Raw genomic sequence first — 16,211 nt, 5'->3', positions numbered from 1 at the left:
CCGTTTTTAATTGATTGTCACTTTTGCAGGCATAGACCAAATTATAAACAAAAATGGCAACAAGAGCACTTGAACGCACGTTCATCAAATTCTTTTTTCTCGCAATCGACCAAAGCAATTCCCACCACTGTTTGTTTCACACACGACTTTAAATGAAATCTCACTACTATAAGATGAAATTTCAATTCACAGACGCGTCGTTTTCTTTAGATATTACCCCATTTTCGCGTCAGTATGTTTTTGACTGTATTTATAGCTCCGAAAACTTCATCCCCAAATATTTCGAAAACGCTCTCATAGAATTTATTTAAACTTTGCCAACATCGAGGCAGCTATGTGTGGTACAAGCTCCTTTGAGCGATTTTCCAAAGAATCTCCTGGTTCCGAGGAATACGAGCGAAAGTAAAAAACGTAATGACGTCATTTCGTCGCTATGGCAACTCCGATGTCACTATAGTACTGGTCATGAAAAAATTTCATCTTTATCTAATGCAGCGGTGGTGATCGTTTTAATGGCGACGTAGTTTATTCTCAAACTTGAACGGTGTCACCCCTTGAAAATCCAGTTGAGCCACCTTAAATTTCCTCGTTGGTTGCCCCGGCATTTACACGTAATATCAGAGAATAATTATTGATTATATGCTAGCTTCGACGTGGGTTCAGCATGTAAAAACTCGTGCCACAAAAAAATATATCTTACTATTTTGTGTCGTCTTTAGCAAAATAACTGACTTAACTTAGCCGGTCAACTTAACATGTTAAAAGTGGTTTAGTTTTATCATTTCTAAAGCTGCTCACTCTTCAATTTCAAAGTAGAATGATATGAATTTTGTAGCTTAAGTCTGCGTCGAGCCTAGTGGCCCATGCAGGCTGGACTTATCCTGGTTTCTCTTGCATGAAGCAACTAGGAGTAATTCATTTCCCGCCAGAGCATAAGTTCGCCGGTACCCACTTATACACCTAGTTGGAGAGAGGCTCTATGAGAGTCAAGTCATAAATTAGCCATTTCGCGATTCCCTGTTTGGCGTCATATTGAGGAAGCAGCTGTTTTTCCGTTTTCTCCACAGAGAATGCTGCTCAATTTGCCTCCTCTTCAAGCCGAGGCTAGGCTCAGACAGGCCGTTTTCCAGACACTAGGGAAAACACCACAATTGAATGAACTGTTTATAATAGAGGTTATCGATGGAATGATAACAGGAGCAGATTCCTTTATGACACGGGATGGTATTTTGTCAGTGCCAGGTGCTTTGTTGTTAGCTAGCGACTTCACAACTCTTTCAACTTCACAGTACTCGACATCGCGAAACGTGAATTGTTCCGAGAGAGGGTATTGTATAGGAACAAAGGATGCATGTGAAGGAGTGTATCCGCATTCATCGGCGAGTGATTCGATTTTCTCGAGGGTTGTTTTCCCAACTGAGGTGAAAAATTGATTGAATTCGTTTGCTATAGTCTTGTCATCTTTACAAAAGCTTTTTGCGCTTGCTGATTTCTTTGGTATGCATGATCGGATGGTCTTCCACATAGTGTTAGTGTCATTTGCATTTTGCCTGATCTGATCTTCTACAAAGGTCTTTTGGGCAAGTCGTAATTCCCATTTTACTTCGCGTCTAAAATTCCTATAGCCCGACCAAATGGCGGGATCGTTTGTTCGTCTTGCTAGTTTATGCCAGTGATCTCTGGTTTTCATTAACGCGCGAATGTTATCATTAATAAATGGACAGGGGCGAGTTCTCACTTTAACAGTTTTAACAGGCGCGTGTTGGTCGAGGACTTGGTTGAACAGATCATTAAACGCGTTCAACTTGTCTTCAGCATCATCAAAAATGTCGATAACTGACCAGGGGGCATTTGAAATATCTTTAAGAAACGCTTCCTTGTTGTAATTCTTGAAGCTCCTCGTAGTAGTGTAAGTAGGCTTGGGACGAGGTTTCTTCAGGTTTAGTGTCGCGATGATGAGATCGTGGTCACTTATTGAGTGAGGGACGACTTTCGTTTCCGTGATGAGATCTTTGTTGTTAGTTAGTATCACATCCAATAAACTCGTGGAGAGCTCAGTTATTCTCGTTGGTTGATTGATTACTTGTGTCAGATTAAAGCAATTGCAAAAGTCCAGCAATGCCTTCGGTTCAGGCTCGTTGTGTCGGAGCAAATTGCAATTGAGGTCGCCCAATATAAAAATTGGAACATTGAATGACATGGCTGATGTAAGCGTGAAGCTGAAGTCGGTCTCAAAGCAGGTGACGGGTACATCATCGGTACGATAAGCTGTACAGACAATAAATGACTTGAAGTTCTTGACTTGTACCTTCAACCATAGCTGGTGTAGTCCAGTGCTTGATATGTATGATAAATCGGCAAGTCTTAAGCATTTTAAGCGGTTGTTTACAAATACACAGACGCCTCCTCCGGTCTTATAGTTTCGGTCCAATCTGAACAGGGAGAAACCAGGGAATTCAACTTCTAAATCGGACACCGAGTCATTTAACCAGGACTCTGAAATCATGTGAAATGGTGAAGATATCTAATTTGTGTTTCTTCGCCAAGTCCTTCGCTAGGATGAAGTGCTCTTTGTTCTTTAGCGAGCGAACATTAAGATGTGCGATGTTAATACTTCGTTGTTTTCGCTTTGTTTTTGTCCTTGTATCATTGCCGTTACAATTAGTCATGCCAGGATTCAGTTCCACGTCACCAGAAAGCTTAATTCTCCTCATAGAGTAAGTCGCCGAAGAATTAGGAAAGTATGGAATCTTCGCTTTCGAGAACGCCCGAAGTATGATGGCGTTCCGGGCGCTGTGACAAGCCTGTACGTTGTTACCAGGTAGATAAGCTGTAGAATTCAATTCCTTCCCGCAGCTGCTACCCAAGGTTGAACAACTACTCAGAAGAAACAATAGAACGACCTTGCAAAACGCTCTGAGCGAGAATAGCGATGATGAAGACGGAGCGCGCGTGGGACCTCCGGCCGCCATGTTGTCTTCTCATGAAAACCATGTTAACGCAGAAAAACCATGTTAACGCAGATGAGGAGAGGCCAATGTTCTTGAGTTTCTTTATTAGAATTTCATGCTTGATACTGTCGAAGGCCTTGCTCATGTCTAGGTACACTACTGCAGTAACTTTAGTTTGGTCAATCGCTCGTAAAATTGCGTCTGTAGAGGATATTAATGATGTTTCGGTTGAATGCCACTTCTTGTTTCCGCTTTGATTAGATGCAAGTCTTTGTTTTTCAGTCAAATATGGTGTGAGCTGATCAAGTGCAATTTTTTCACACACCTTAGATAGAATAGGCAAAAGTGAAATCGGTCTATTATTACTCGCTACTTCGCGATCGCCGTCTTTTGGAATTAGTGTACACATTTTAAATTTTACATTTTATTCAACTTCATGTATTGTTCACTGAAAAACCTCTTTAGGAGTGTTCAATAAAATTTTATCTTATCTTATCTTATCTTATCTTATCTCAGGATGGACATCAAAGCCACTATCACTGTTGTTATGACCATTGTAACGTTCTGCATCTGCTACATTCCAACAATTGCTTTCTCCATCTGGAATCACGAAGCCAAGGACGACACGGCGTTCTGTGGATGGTTCGGCTTCATGGCCAATTTTTGCACATTTCTTTCAAGCGCATCAAACCCAGTTATCTATGTATTGCGAAGCAGAAGATGTCGTTCAGCCTTTTGGCAACTTGTGAAAGATCCCTGTGGAACAAGTTCATTTCAAGAAAAGCCTGTTAAAACTGGAAAAGAAGAAAACCAGCAAGAGAAGAAGCCAACACTTGGAAAAGAACCCGGGGAATCTAGAAGACCTGAAGAAAATCCCGAGAGTGAGGAATTAAGAAGACCGACCACAGCCACTGAAAGTGAGATGCCCCGAGCTAACAGAGTGGTGAAGCTGAGAACAAGGCAGGATGAGAATGATGACAGCTACGACAGTCTGGATGAACAGGCTGCTGTTGTTAAGCAAGTCTGGCAGGATGGAATAGAAACTGAAGAGAGAACTGATGATCAAGACTTCAAATCAACTGATTTAGTGGCAGAAGGGGCGAATAAAACGATGAATGAGGACCAAAGGAAAGAGGATGAGAATGATGACAGCTACGACAGTTTGGATGAACAGGCTGCTGTTGTTAAGCAAGCCTGGCAGGATGGAATAGAAACTGAAGAGAGAACTGATGATCAAGACTTCAAATCAGCTGATGTCATGTCAAAAGGGGCGAAAAGAAAAATGAGTGAGGACGGAAGAGAAGAAATAAGAACTTTCACAGGAAAGAAAGCCAGAACTAAGGTTCACCCGGTTAATTGATCGCGATACAGAGTAAGTCAACTGCATCAGCAATCTGCCAAGTCATTTTTAAACTGAACAAGGACAACGCCAGATTTGAAATTATGGATATACTAAATACGCCTTAATTGTCGCTACAACACAAAATCTGTACGGCCGGTTTACATTTTGTTGCCTTAATCCCTTGTTTAGTCTATTTCTGTTAAATGCAGCGACTGACGAAGAGGGTCGACGAACACATTTCATGTATAAAATATGTGGAAATTTATCTACTGAGAAATTTCGTTGTGTTCTTTCTTTATTTAGAGATCAGTGGAATAAATTCTAAATTCCGGACTGAAAATTCAATTACAACTAAACTTTATTTTATGTATTCATTTATGGGCGCTCTCACCTTTTTTCAGCTCGTTTGACATTTCGCAGAATTTCAGCTTGGACTGAAACTTTCTTCATGTTATCACCAACTTCCAGCCTGTTCGCTTGGCGTTCCTGGCTCAGGGAAGTCTGGGTCTATCGTGAGAAGTGACGTCACCGAAAAGCACTCACCCACCACGGTCCTTGCTAGGCTCTCGGTAGTTATGGGAGAGCGAATAACGGGCGCGGGTGAGCGAGAAAAAAAATGAGGCGCTCGCCCTCGTCCCCTCCCCCCCTCGTTTTTTTCTCGCTCGCCCGCGTTTTTCGCTTCCCCCTTCAACTACCGAGAGAGCTTGGACCGCGACCGTCCCAGGCTTTGCGCGGTCACTAAAACAACAGAGAACGCCTAAGCTTATTATATCCATTGATCAGATCCGAACAGCACAGAGCGATTGCTCTTTACCAATGCTTCATGTATTAAACCAGGAGAAATATTTTTTAAATATTCTTTTATGATCGTAATTTACACAACAGCATCGAATGACTAATTAAAATTGTAGCTTTCGACTTGTCCTTAATACAAATAATAAAAGCTAATAAATGGTTGCTGTGTAGCATTTTGTGTTGTAGTATTATAAAAAAGTTCTTTCTTCAAAAGTACTTAAATCTTATTTGTTTTTTATCTTTAATATAGACGTGCAAAGTACATCGAAGAACTGTTTGGGTACTAATACATACAAAACTTGCGAAGGAAAAATGTCAAACAAACCAAAACAAACAAAAACAAAACAAAACAAACCGGATGTAACGAAACCAGATGTAACGAAACGGAAGCCACAAATGTTGACAAACAATGTCAACAGTAAAACGCGAAAAAGTAGCGAGTAAGCTAGAGGTCGCTAGAGGGTTCATTTTTACAAACTCTAAGAGAAGTACAGCGAAGGGCTACTCACAAAATTAATCGGATGGATAAAAGAATTTTGAAATTAGAGAAAGGCCTAATTAGAAGCTACTCGTTTTAATGTTCTTCATTAAGTGTGCGTGCATTGGTAAATGGATCGACTCCAGCCACAAACAGCACTCGGCTGTTTACTCAAAACAGAAGGAAATGTTGAGATTAACCTTTCATGAAGAAAGGTAAGTGGCGTTTTTGTTGAATTCCAGAAAGATTTATTTTCCTGATAAGTTGATAGTGTTATGTCCAAAAGCGACACTTGAAATCGGTTTTCTCACACGTATAAATGAAACAATATTTTGTTTAAAGAAAAATGTTGACATAGCAGAGTTGAAAATTATGCTGATTCATTCTTTGCTTATTAAACATTTAGCAACAAAACAAATGAACAAAGCTGGCGGAACATCTGGTGAAATTGCCGTAAAAATATTTTGATTGTTATTTTGTAGTCTTGGTGCCTTTTATCATATTTTCTCTTGCAATATATTGCGATTTATCGCTGTTTTTGAGACAGCTGAGCGGTGATATAAAACTAACATGCAAATTGTCAAATCTGACGCCGGTGATGGATATACAAAAAATTGGGTTGGCCTTATTACCAAGTAAAAATTGTCATTTCACTTCGCTTAGGAGCGAAAGAAAATAGAGGAGAGAAAGAGGTAGCCTGGAGCAGGCTATGAAGAACATGCATAGTGCCAATCAAGCAAGTAGGCGACAGAAATGTGGTATAATATTTCGGTTTTCATAATATAAACATGTATAAACGGCTGGAAAAGGTTACCTTTGTCTCAGAAACTATTGAAAACGACGATAAATCCTTTAGTATATTTACACTAAAGATTTTGCCTGATATGGAGGGGTAAATAAATTTAAAAATATCTGTTACATGCTTATTTTTGCTTGTTTTACGTTTTCTACGCACTTTCTCGAAAGGTTTTATATCATAAACATGATCGCCAAACTGGATACATTTGTGCGGAGGACAAAATTATGATACCGGAATAAAGCTACACAAGTTTTTAAAACACCTAAACTCAATCGATAAAAAGTCATTTCACACAGGGATGTCATCCCCGATTAAAAGACCTGAGAGCAAACTTGGCGAAGGTTTTTAGTCAATCAAAAACAGCGATAGAACCAGTCACATCTGGATTTCCAACATATATTTTCTTTGTTTAAATTTCTCTCTATGGATGAGTATTGAGACAGCGTAGTACAGCCCGAGACGACTTTCGACCGGCTTAGATCAAGTTATAAAGGGCGACGAAGCAGCGAGAGATATTAACGTCGCCTTAATTTTTAAAAAAGCCCAATCAGGCGTAAAAATTAATTTAATCGATATACCGAAGTCTGTTAAATGAAGTAAAAAAAAAACAGTATCTTGGAGTATCACGCTGTTTTTCAAACAAGAATCATACCGTTTGTTTAAAAAATTTACGGACAGGTTTTGGATAGTTTGGATATTTTTTTGCGGTTGTTAGGGTTGCGCAAATGTATATTCCTGTAAACTTTAGGAGCTATATTACAAGTACGATATTTTAAGTAATTTTTCTCATTATTTTCGAACTAAAGAAGCTTCAAAATAATAGTTTTCAAAGGTAGGAAACACCAAAAAAGTAAAAATGAACTGAAAATTAACATGGATGGTCACAGCTGGAAATTTTAAGGACGGATTAGAAACGACAAACATGTAAAAATTGGCTATTTTTTTTCAAGATGCGGTGACGTAGCTCTTTCAACGACCTGAATAATCTTGAAAGTGAAAATGTCAACAAACACACAATATAAAATTATGGCTTTCGCAGAGTCTGAACACTGTGTTTACTCAAGTTGCTGAGAAGACACTGTTCAAAACACTCATGATGTTTTTCTCTCTCATCTCAGGTTGTATTTCGTTGTTGGTGTTAAATGCTCTGAGCCCAGGTGTCGACGCGAACAACACCAAAGGGACTCCAGCACCGGTCAGTACTGCGAGTAAATGTCACAATGTGTACAATTACAACAGTTTTAGCGCCGGACCCAACAAGGAGATCAAAACCCTGTTGCTGGAAATGAAAAAGCAACTCGCTGGGCTTCAGAAGACTGTCGAAGAGATAAAAGGAAACAAAACCACAGTTAAAGGTGAGAGTAGATTGTTTTAGCAGCTACTACCGGCGTTCAGACATAGTAAAAAGTGCTGTTCTAAAGTCCTTTCTCTGCAAAAAAAACTGATTCCTTTGACCTCATAGCGACGCAACTATACGAAGACAAACTAATAATGATTGACAGAATGAATGATATAGCATGCCTAGCTGAATGCTGAAACGTCGAAGAAAACCAAATTTGATTTTTTTTGTCTCGATTTGTCACTGAACAGAGCATTTTCTTTCTCGTCGCATCCATTATTATTTGCTCTCTGGTTTCAATTTTGTTCTTTTTTCAATTTTCAGGGTATGCGTTTGTATTTTTTAAACCGAATTTTATTCCTTTACAGTTTCTAAGAAGAACTGTGCTGATTTGTACAAATCTGGTGAAAGAATCAGCGGTGTTTATACAATCGACCCTGATGGTTCAGGTGCCTTTGATGTGTTTTGTGACCAAACAACAGCCGGTGGGGGGTGGACAGTGTTCCAGAAGAGACTGGACGGCTCCGTTGATTTCTACCGCGGCTGGACCGACTACAAGAATGGCTTTGGTAACCTGAATGGCGAGTTTTGGCTGGGACTGGATAAGATACACCGCCTGACCAACAGTGAGCGATACAAGCTTCGCGTTTATCTGGAAGACACAAAGGGAAAGACAGCATACGCTGAGTACGATTACTTTGCTGTTACAAGTGAGAGGACTAAGTACCAACTGAGTCTTGGAGCTTACTCTGGTGAGCATTTTCTGTAATATTAAAGAAGTGAGATCAATTATCCTCGTTCGGCACAGAAGTTTTAATGTAGAAAGTGCGCTTCGGTGAAGTACTTACCTACATATAGAGCAGTACTTTTTTCGCTGCAGTAAAAAAGGCGTGAACGTGACAAGAGGGATCTAGGTTTCAATCTTTTTTGGTGGGAAGGAATTCTTGATTTTTTCCTATTTCTGGATACTGTTATAAAGGATATAACGCACGCTTGTTTGATTGCATGTGATAGAGGGTTTACAGTTTTATTGTCAGCCGTTTTATTCCGATTTTAGGAACTGCAGGTGATTCTCTGGCCTATCATCGCGGTTTCGCCTTTACAACCAAAGATCAGGACAATGACGGCAGGAGCAGCGGCAACTGTGCTTTGGAAGCTAAAGGGGGCTGGTGGTATAACAACTGTCGTTATGCCAACCTAAACGGCCTGTATCATCATGGAAAACATTCAAACGCTAATGGTGTCAACTGGTATCACTGGAAAGGGCACAGCTACTCAGCTAAGAGAGCGGAAATGAAGATCAGACCAGAAAAGTTTTAAGGCGCATTAGTAGCTGCTTTCCTGTTAAGAAAACACGATCAATGAATTATAAGTAAGGGTTTTTTTTGTAAATGCTGTTCTTGCTTTGCAATGGGATGTAGTAATACAGAACTCTAGAGGATATTGCTGTCTAAAATCATTTTTATTCAGTAAGATTTGCATCTGTACTGGGTACTTAACGTGGGAAAATATAAAAGGCAATTCAACTTAACTTCTGTTGTGTTTCTTACTTCTTCGACCATTGGGCGTCTCTATGCTGATAACGCCGGAGATATGAGTTCCCTGTTCAACTATGCTCCCTCCCCCTTCCACGTCGGTTGATAAAAGTCACTCCAGAAAACGTGAAATAATCGAAATAAATTTGAACTCAACGTCAAGTGAACACTCAAGCACCAGTATTTTTTTTAGTAACTCAAGTGAAGCTTACTTTTTCACTCTACTTGTCTAACAAGGCAATTGTAAGTACAGCTTACTAACAAAAACTCTTCTAAAACTTTATATATTTATTTAAAGTAAAAGTGCTCTTCCTGTAGGTTTTGAGCGTGACAACACGAAAGACTGGGGAGAGCTACAGGTTAGCTTCTACACGTGATTCGCTCACACACCACACATTTCCGCGAATTTTTATAATGAGCACAAAAGTTAAGCAAAATGATAGTCCCTACTAAAGAATTAAATCTTTGGCAGTCGAAGCCTTTGATAATCCAGCCTAATCAAAGTTTACCTTTTGAAAACCTAAAATATAGAGATTACTTACTTAAGACACAACACCGCGACCTGTAAGTTTGATGAAAAAAATTGGCGCCACGCAACTAAATAACTTTTCCAAGTTTCAGAACTGTAGCGAAGTTGATATGAAGGAAAATGTTTTAAAAAAGCTTACATCTTGAGCGATAGCTGTTACGATACCTAAATAGTTAAGACTCAATTGCGTATTCTGCAAACTTTGTCCAGAATTTTTTTTCTGTAAATAGTCTGCGACTACTAAACTCTTATTATTGCTATCAGATAGATCATTAATTTCTCAAAGTACGCCTGCTGCATTCGACATTTGTGTTAAAGTTCATTTTGAGGAGCAGTTGCATTAAGGTTATGAGGTGGCGGTCTTAAACACATTTTCTTTCTGCGTGTCTCTTGAGTCAGCCCCAGTACTCCCCTGATCAGAACAACCCTTTGGTCTTCCCTCTTTCTCTTTCTTACTCTCGGAACTTGCCATCATCAAGATTTAAAGCTTGTTCAAGCACAATAAATGTACCATTAGAAACCCGATGACTTCCGAACCTCCGCTAACCCGAACCTTTCTTGATGCCCCTTCAGGTCATTTTCTTACTCATTTACCTTCGATAACTCTGCATGTGTGTTTTAAATCTTGGTACATTTCTTGGCCGTTTTTCTGCGACACAACAACGTGAAATTATGAAATTCTGCGTATTTTGGAGAATGTGAACGACGACGGCTAAATTTTCGTCTTTACTTCCTCTTTGGGCTTGAACGCTGTCTTTACATATTCAGCTGGAGCTAGTTTCTAAACAAATAGATACAGTATTACTGCATGAATACATCCGCCGGGATAATCGCGACATTCTCGAGTAAAATAAAAATTCATTTTCCACAAAGCGTTGTCCTGGTCGTCGCCGTCGTCACTGCTTAAGCTTCTTATTGAGATGATGACTTGAGCACATTTTGTTATGCCGAAGATATTCGGTTAAATTTTGAGTGATTTAAGTTTATCTATATATTTACCGCTTATTCACTAAAATGAAAACATTTATATTGTAAAACTCCAGTAAAGAATAAGTAATTTGCGAGCTCCGCTTTTAGGAGGGTTTGTTTCGGAGCCCTGGCTGAAATCGCAGCTCAGCTATACAGGCTGAAACGGGCTGAAATTCGCCATGTTATCGGGTATATACTCTAGAACCTGTTTCACGGATAAGATAAAATCATTCTATTGTTCTTCTTTAGGCCATTGTGTAGACTGTGTACTTTCTTCGCAGATTAAAACTTTTCCATTTATTTCTTTGTTTACTGACAAGTGATATATAATGCATGGACGGAATAAAGCGGAACGGCTCGACAAATATCATTTGCCTATAAATTTTCAGTAATTTTTAAGCCAGTTATTCAAGGGTCTCCAAACGAAGTTAGGGAACATGGCCTTAAAACAATGACATATAAATAAATTAAAGTATGTCAATTCTTTCAGTCAAAACAAATTAAAGATGGGGGTTTACGTTTTCAAGCTTCAATAGTTTTGCTAAATATTTACATATAGCGAAACACAGACGAGAACGAGTGACGAGAACTTTTTTTAACCCATTGATCAAATCCGGAAAGCACCCACCGATTGTTCTTTACTAATACTTTATGTATTACACTGGGTCTTGAACGCTTAAAACATTTTAAAATATAGTTTATTGTAATTCATACGACATGATTGAAACTAATGATTAAAATGTAGACAAATAATGTAAACATTGAAGACGCGAAAAAGTAGCGAGTAAGCTAGTATAAGAAGGTTCATTTTTACAAACTCTAAGTTAAAGTAATGCAAAGGGCTACTCCTAAAAATAATCGGGTGGATAGCAGAATTTCGAAATTAGAGAGACTTAATTCTTCTGCGGAAAAATAAGAATCCGTAAAAAATCTGTTTCGGTACAGAAGAACCATTGAGTTGTAAATGGATCGACTACAGCCGCAAACAGCACTCGATCGATGCGATCGGCTGTACGCTGAAACAGAAAAATTGTTGAATTTCACCCTTTATAAAGATAAGTACGTGACGTTTTTATCTGAATTCCTGTACAGTTTTTTGCCTTGGTTAGTTTACAGTAATTAGTTCTAGAAGTGAGACCCGCACGTATGGAATGAAAGAATGGTTTGTAGAAAAATGTTGACATAGCGGAGTTGAAAAGCTGAGTCATTCTTAACATTTAGCAACGAGGCAAATGAACGAAGCCGGTGGAACACCTTGCGAACACGCCATGCATTCTTACTTTCTGTTCTTGTTGCCTTTTACCATCTCGCTCGGTCACTGATAAGACAGTTTCTTCCTCAACTGAGCAGTGATAAACCATCATGCAAATTGTCAAATATAGCCCGTTCGACAACTCCAAAGAAAATCTTGCAAACTCAAGTTATACTGAAGCCGATAAACAAGTAAGCAAGAGAAAAGCGGCATGACCATTATCGGCAGGAAAAGGTTACCAGACTTTGTCTCAGAAACAATTCAAAATGACGATAAATCCTTTAAGTAAGTTTACACTAACGATTGTGCACACAAGAGCTCGAAATTTTTTTTCTTTATTAACGTTTCCTTTTTCGAAATGTTTATCCTAAACATGGTCACCAAATTCACTACATTCGTGCCGGAGACAAAATTACGATGTACTGAAACTGCAATTTTTTAAAAAAAATACCTCGACTCAATCAGCGATACCTGAGCGAAAACTTTGCGAGGCAACACGCGCGCTTATGTTTTTTTTAGCGAATCGAAAACAACATAAGAACCGGTCACATTTACGGATTTTCACTCCCCATATATTTGCTTTGTTTAACTTTTTTAAAGATCAGTACTGAAATAGCGTAGTGCACTCGAGACGGCCTTCCACCGTCTTAGACCGAGTTAAAAGCGGGACGAAGCCGTGAGAAATATTAACGTCGCCTTCAAGAGAGCGCGGAAATTGCATTGCTAGCCGTCAAAAGAAATATTTTCGAAATAATCCTTAGAAAATCCAGCCAGTGGGTAATGTATTCGATATACAAAGTACCGGGAAAAAGATTAAGAAATCAATTAAAGCATCTTAGAACTGAACTTATTTGTTTGTTTGTCGCTAGTTTTCAAACAAGAATGATACCGTGATTGTGCGCCTATTTTCGGTAAAGATCGAGTAAAACTAATTTTTTTTTGCGTTGTTAGGTTTTGCAAATGTATTTTAGTATTTTCTAGCTTAGAAAACTAACGACGGATTAAGAACGACAAACTTGAAAAAAATTGGATGCGCTTTTGGTGACGTGTCTCCTTTAACAACGTGAATAATCTTGAAAATGAATCATGTCAACAAAAATACCACATAAAGTTACAGCTTGAACAAGATCGGAACACTGTGTTTAAGCCAAGTTGCTGACAAGACACTGTTCAAAACGCTCATGATGTTTTTCTCTCTCATCTCAAGTTGTATTTCGTTGTTGGTGTTGACTGCTCTGAGCCCAGCTGTCGACGCGAACAACACCAAGGGGACTCCAGCACCGGTCAGTACTGCAAGTAATTGTCACAATGTGTACAATTACAACAGTTTTAGCGCCGGACCCAACAAAGAGATTAAAACCTTGCTGTTGGAAATGAAAAAGCAACTCGCTGAGCTTCAGAAGGCTGTGGAAGAAATAAAAGGGAACAACCTTACAGTTAAAGGTGAGAATATTTTTTTTTTAGAATTTCCGTTCTGACACAATGGAAACTGCTGATCACCGAAAATTCTTTTTCCGGAAGAAAAAAAATACTTTGACCTCAAGGCAGCGCAGCCACGAAGACAGACTGAAATAGAACAACCCATCAGAGCGCTTTGTGTTTGATTGATTGTTTGTTTGATTGATTGATTGACAGAATGATTGACAGACAAGTTTTTCTTCTCTCGTGATCCCTAATTAATTGTCCTACGGTATTCGTTTGTTTTTTTCGTTTTTCAATTTTTAGGGTATGCATGTTTCTTTTATTTTTTTACAGTTTCTAAGAACTGTGCCGAGCTGTACAAATCTGGTAAAAGAATCAGCGGTGTTTATACGATCGACCCTGATGGTTTAGGTGCCTTTGATGTGTTCTGTGACCAGACAACAGCCGGTGGGGGGGTGGACAGTGTTCCAGAAGAGACTGGACGGCTCCGTTAATTTCTACCGCGGCTGGACCGACTATAAGAATGGCTTCGGTAACCTGAATGGCGAGTTTTGGCTGGGACTGGACAAGATAAACCGTCTGACCAACAGCGAGCGATACAAGCTTCGTGTTGATCTTGAAGACACAACTAGAAAGACAGCTTACGCTGAGTACGATTACTTTGCTGTTACAAGTGAGAGGACTAAGTACCAGCTGAGTCTTGGAGCTTACTCTGGTGAGTATTTTCTGTAATATTATATATTGCGCTCGGGTTCCCTGTGCCAAGGAGTGAGGTCAATTATCTTCGTTCGCCACAGTATAGTTTTAACATAGAAAGTGCGCTTTGGTGAAACGCGATTACATACCTACAGTCAGAACTTTGAAAGAAAAAGAAGTATTTCTTTCGCAACAGTAGGAAAGGCAGGAATATGGCTAGAGGGGGCTTGAATTCAATATTTTTTTCGATGGGCGTGGGGGCACTGTTTGATTTTTTTCCTTGCTTTTTAATGGATAAAGTGCTTGTTTCATTACATGAGGGTTTACAGTTTTACAGGTAGCTATTTATTCTGTTTCAGGAACTGCGGGTGATTCTCTGGCCTATCATCGCGGTTTCGCCTTTACAACCAAAGATCAGGACAATGACAGGAGCAGCGGCAACTGTGCTTTGGAAGCTAAAGGGGGCTGGTGGTATAACAGCTGTCGTCATGCCAACCTGAACGGTCTGTATCATCATGGGCAACATTCCGGAAACGCTGACGGTGTTCATTGGAAGCACTGGAAAGGATATTACTACTCAGTTAAGAGAGCGGAAATGAAGATCAGACCAGAAAAGTTTTAAGGCGCATTAGTAGCTGTTTTTCTTTCAAGATAACACGATCAGTGAACTATAAGTAAGGTTTTTTAAGAATATTGCTGTCAAACAAAAATTAAGTAACGGGGGAAAATAAAAAGGCAATTTCAACGAAACCTTTGTTGTGTTGCTTCCTTCTACAACTTTTGGGCGTCTCTACAAAGTCATTATGTTTAGAAAATTGCTGATAACGCCGGAGATACGAGTTCACTGTTCAACTCTGCTCCCTCCCCCTTCCACGTCGATTGAGAAACGTCACTCCAGAAAACGTGAAATAATCGAAATAAATTTGAACTCAACTTCGAGTGAACACTCAAGCATCAGTGCTTACTGATTTATTTTAGTAACTCAAGTAAAGCTTACTTTCTCACTCTATTTGTCTTACAAGGCAATTGTAAGCACAGCTTACTAACGAAAACTCTTCTAAAAATTTATATTTATTTTAAGTTACAGTGCTCTTTCCGTAGGATTTGAGCGTGATAACACAAAAGACTGGGGAGAGCTACAGGCCAGCTTCTTCACGTGATTCGCTCACACACCACACATTTGCGCGAATTTTCATAATGAGCACAATAATTAATCAAAATGATGGTCTCTACAAAAGAAGTTAATCTTTGGCAGTCGAAGCCTTTGATACTCCAGCCAGTTTTCGTTTAAAACCTTAAAATATTTACTTACTCAAGACACAATAACGCGACCTGTTAGTTTGATAAAAAAACTAATGGCCCTACTTAACTGAATATTACCTTTTCCAAGTTTCAGAACTGTATCTAATACGGAGGTATTTTAACAGCTATGTCAGTATAAAAAAGCTTATACATCTTGGGCGATAGCCTTTTGTCATTGGAAATCGCGACTTACTTCAACCTCGTACCCAGGGTCTTCCTTCACTCTTCTCCTGTAAGGCGAGAAGAAATGGAGAGAGAAAATACCCTGGGAAATAGTTAAGACTGGCATTGAGAACTTTGGCATTTTTGTCCAGAATTATGTTCTCTAAATAGTCTGCGACTTCCAAACTCTTATTATTGGTATTAGATAAACAAGTTAAAAAGCATTTCTTTCTCAAAGTACGTCTCTTCATTCGACATTTGCCGGTGTTAAAAAGTTCATTTTGTGGAGTAGTTGCATTAAGGCTATAAAGTGGCGGTAGTTAACACATTTTCTTTCTCTGTGTTTCTTAAGTCAGCCCCAGTACTTCCCTCATCAGAGCCGCCCTTTGGTCTTCCTTCTTTCTTACTCTCGGCGCCTCCGTTTTTGTTGGCCAGCGGCGCTTTCTTTGCTTTGCAGATGCATTTCTGCATTTCCTTGTTGAGTCCTCTGACTTGCTGAATTACAAAACAGAGACAAACTGTTATCATTGAGAATTAAAGCTTTTTCTCGATAACTTTTGATCTTCCCGCCAACCCAAACATTTCTAGATTCTCCTACAGGTGATTTTCTTACTAATTTCATCCTAACTCACCCCCCCCC

At 39.3% G+C, this 16,211-nt stretch overlaps 3 protein-coding genes and 1 pseudogene across 9 annotated transcripts in view; 2 read left to right on the top strand and 2 right to left on the bottom strand.

Annotated features, from left to right (window-relative positions):
• Positions 1–1,058: 1,058 nt before the first annotated feature.
• Positions 1,059–2,506, bottom strand: LOC144648069 (uncharacterized). Its single transcript, XM_078507709.1, has one exon. It carries the CDS (start codon positions 2,504–2,506, stop codon positions 1,094–1,096), a length of 1,413 nt encoding a protein of 470 aa, XP_078363835.1. The 3' UTR covers positions 1,059–1,093.
• Positions 2,507–7,261: 4,755 nt separating this feature from the next.
• Positions 7,262–9,220, top strand: LOC144649009 (microfibril-associated glycoprotein 4-like). Its single transcript, XM_078508468.1, has 3 exons — positions 7,262–7,720; positions 8,073–8,456; positions 8,762–9,220. The coding sequence occupies exons 1-3, from the start codon at positions 7,459–7,461 to the stop codon at positions 9,022–9,024; spliced, it is 909 nt and encodes a 302-aa protein (XP_078364594.1). The 5' UTR covers positions 7,262–7,458; the 3' UTR covers positions 9,025–9,220.
• A 3,880-nt stretch (positions 9,221–13,100) lies between these two features.
• Positions 13,101–14,787, top strand: LOC144649010 (microfibril-associated glycoprotein 4-like; annotated as a pseudogene). Its single transcript, XR_013569812.1, has 3 exons — positions 13,101–13,432; positions 13,745–14,126; positions 14,467–14,787. The product of XR_013569812.1 is annotated as a microfibril-associated glycoprotein 4-like (transcript).
• A 254-nt stretch (positions 14,788–15,041) lies between these two features.
• LOC144649004 (kinesin-like protein KIF15) overlaps positions 15,042–16,211 on the bottom strand; it is a 43,767-nt gene continuing 42,597 nt past the window's right edge. For all 6 annotated transcript variants that reach the window (XM_078508459.1, XM_078508457.1, XM_078508458.1 and 3 more), the window contains one exon: positions 15,042–16,066. In XM_078508459.1, coding sequence (XP_078364585.1) covers positions 15,875–16,066 — 192 coding nt within the window. In that variant the 3' untranslated portion in view covers positions 15,042–15,874. The remainder of the gene's footprint in view (positions 16,067–16,211) is intronic.

This window comes from Oculina patagonica, chromosome 4, assembly GCF_052425735.1.
Source record: "Oculina patagonica isolate OP01 chromosome 4, crgOcupat, whole genome shotgun sequence".
Taxonomy (NCBI): Eukaryota; Metazoa; Cnidaria; class Anthozoa; order Scleractinia; family Oculinidae; genus Oculina; species Oculina patagonica.
The sequence above is the reverse complement of the archived record's forward strand: the minus strand, read 5'-3'. Positions and strand labels throughout refer to the sequence as shown.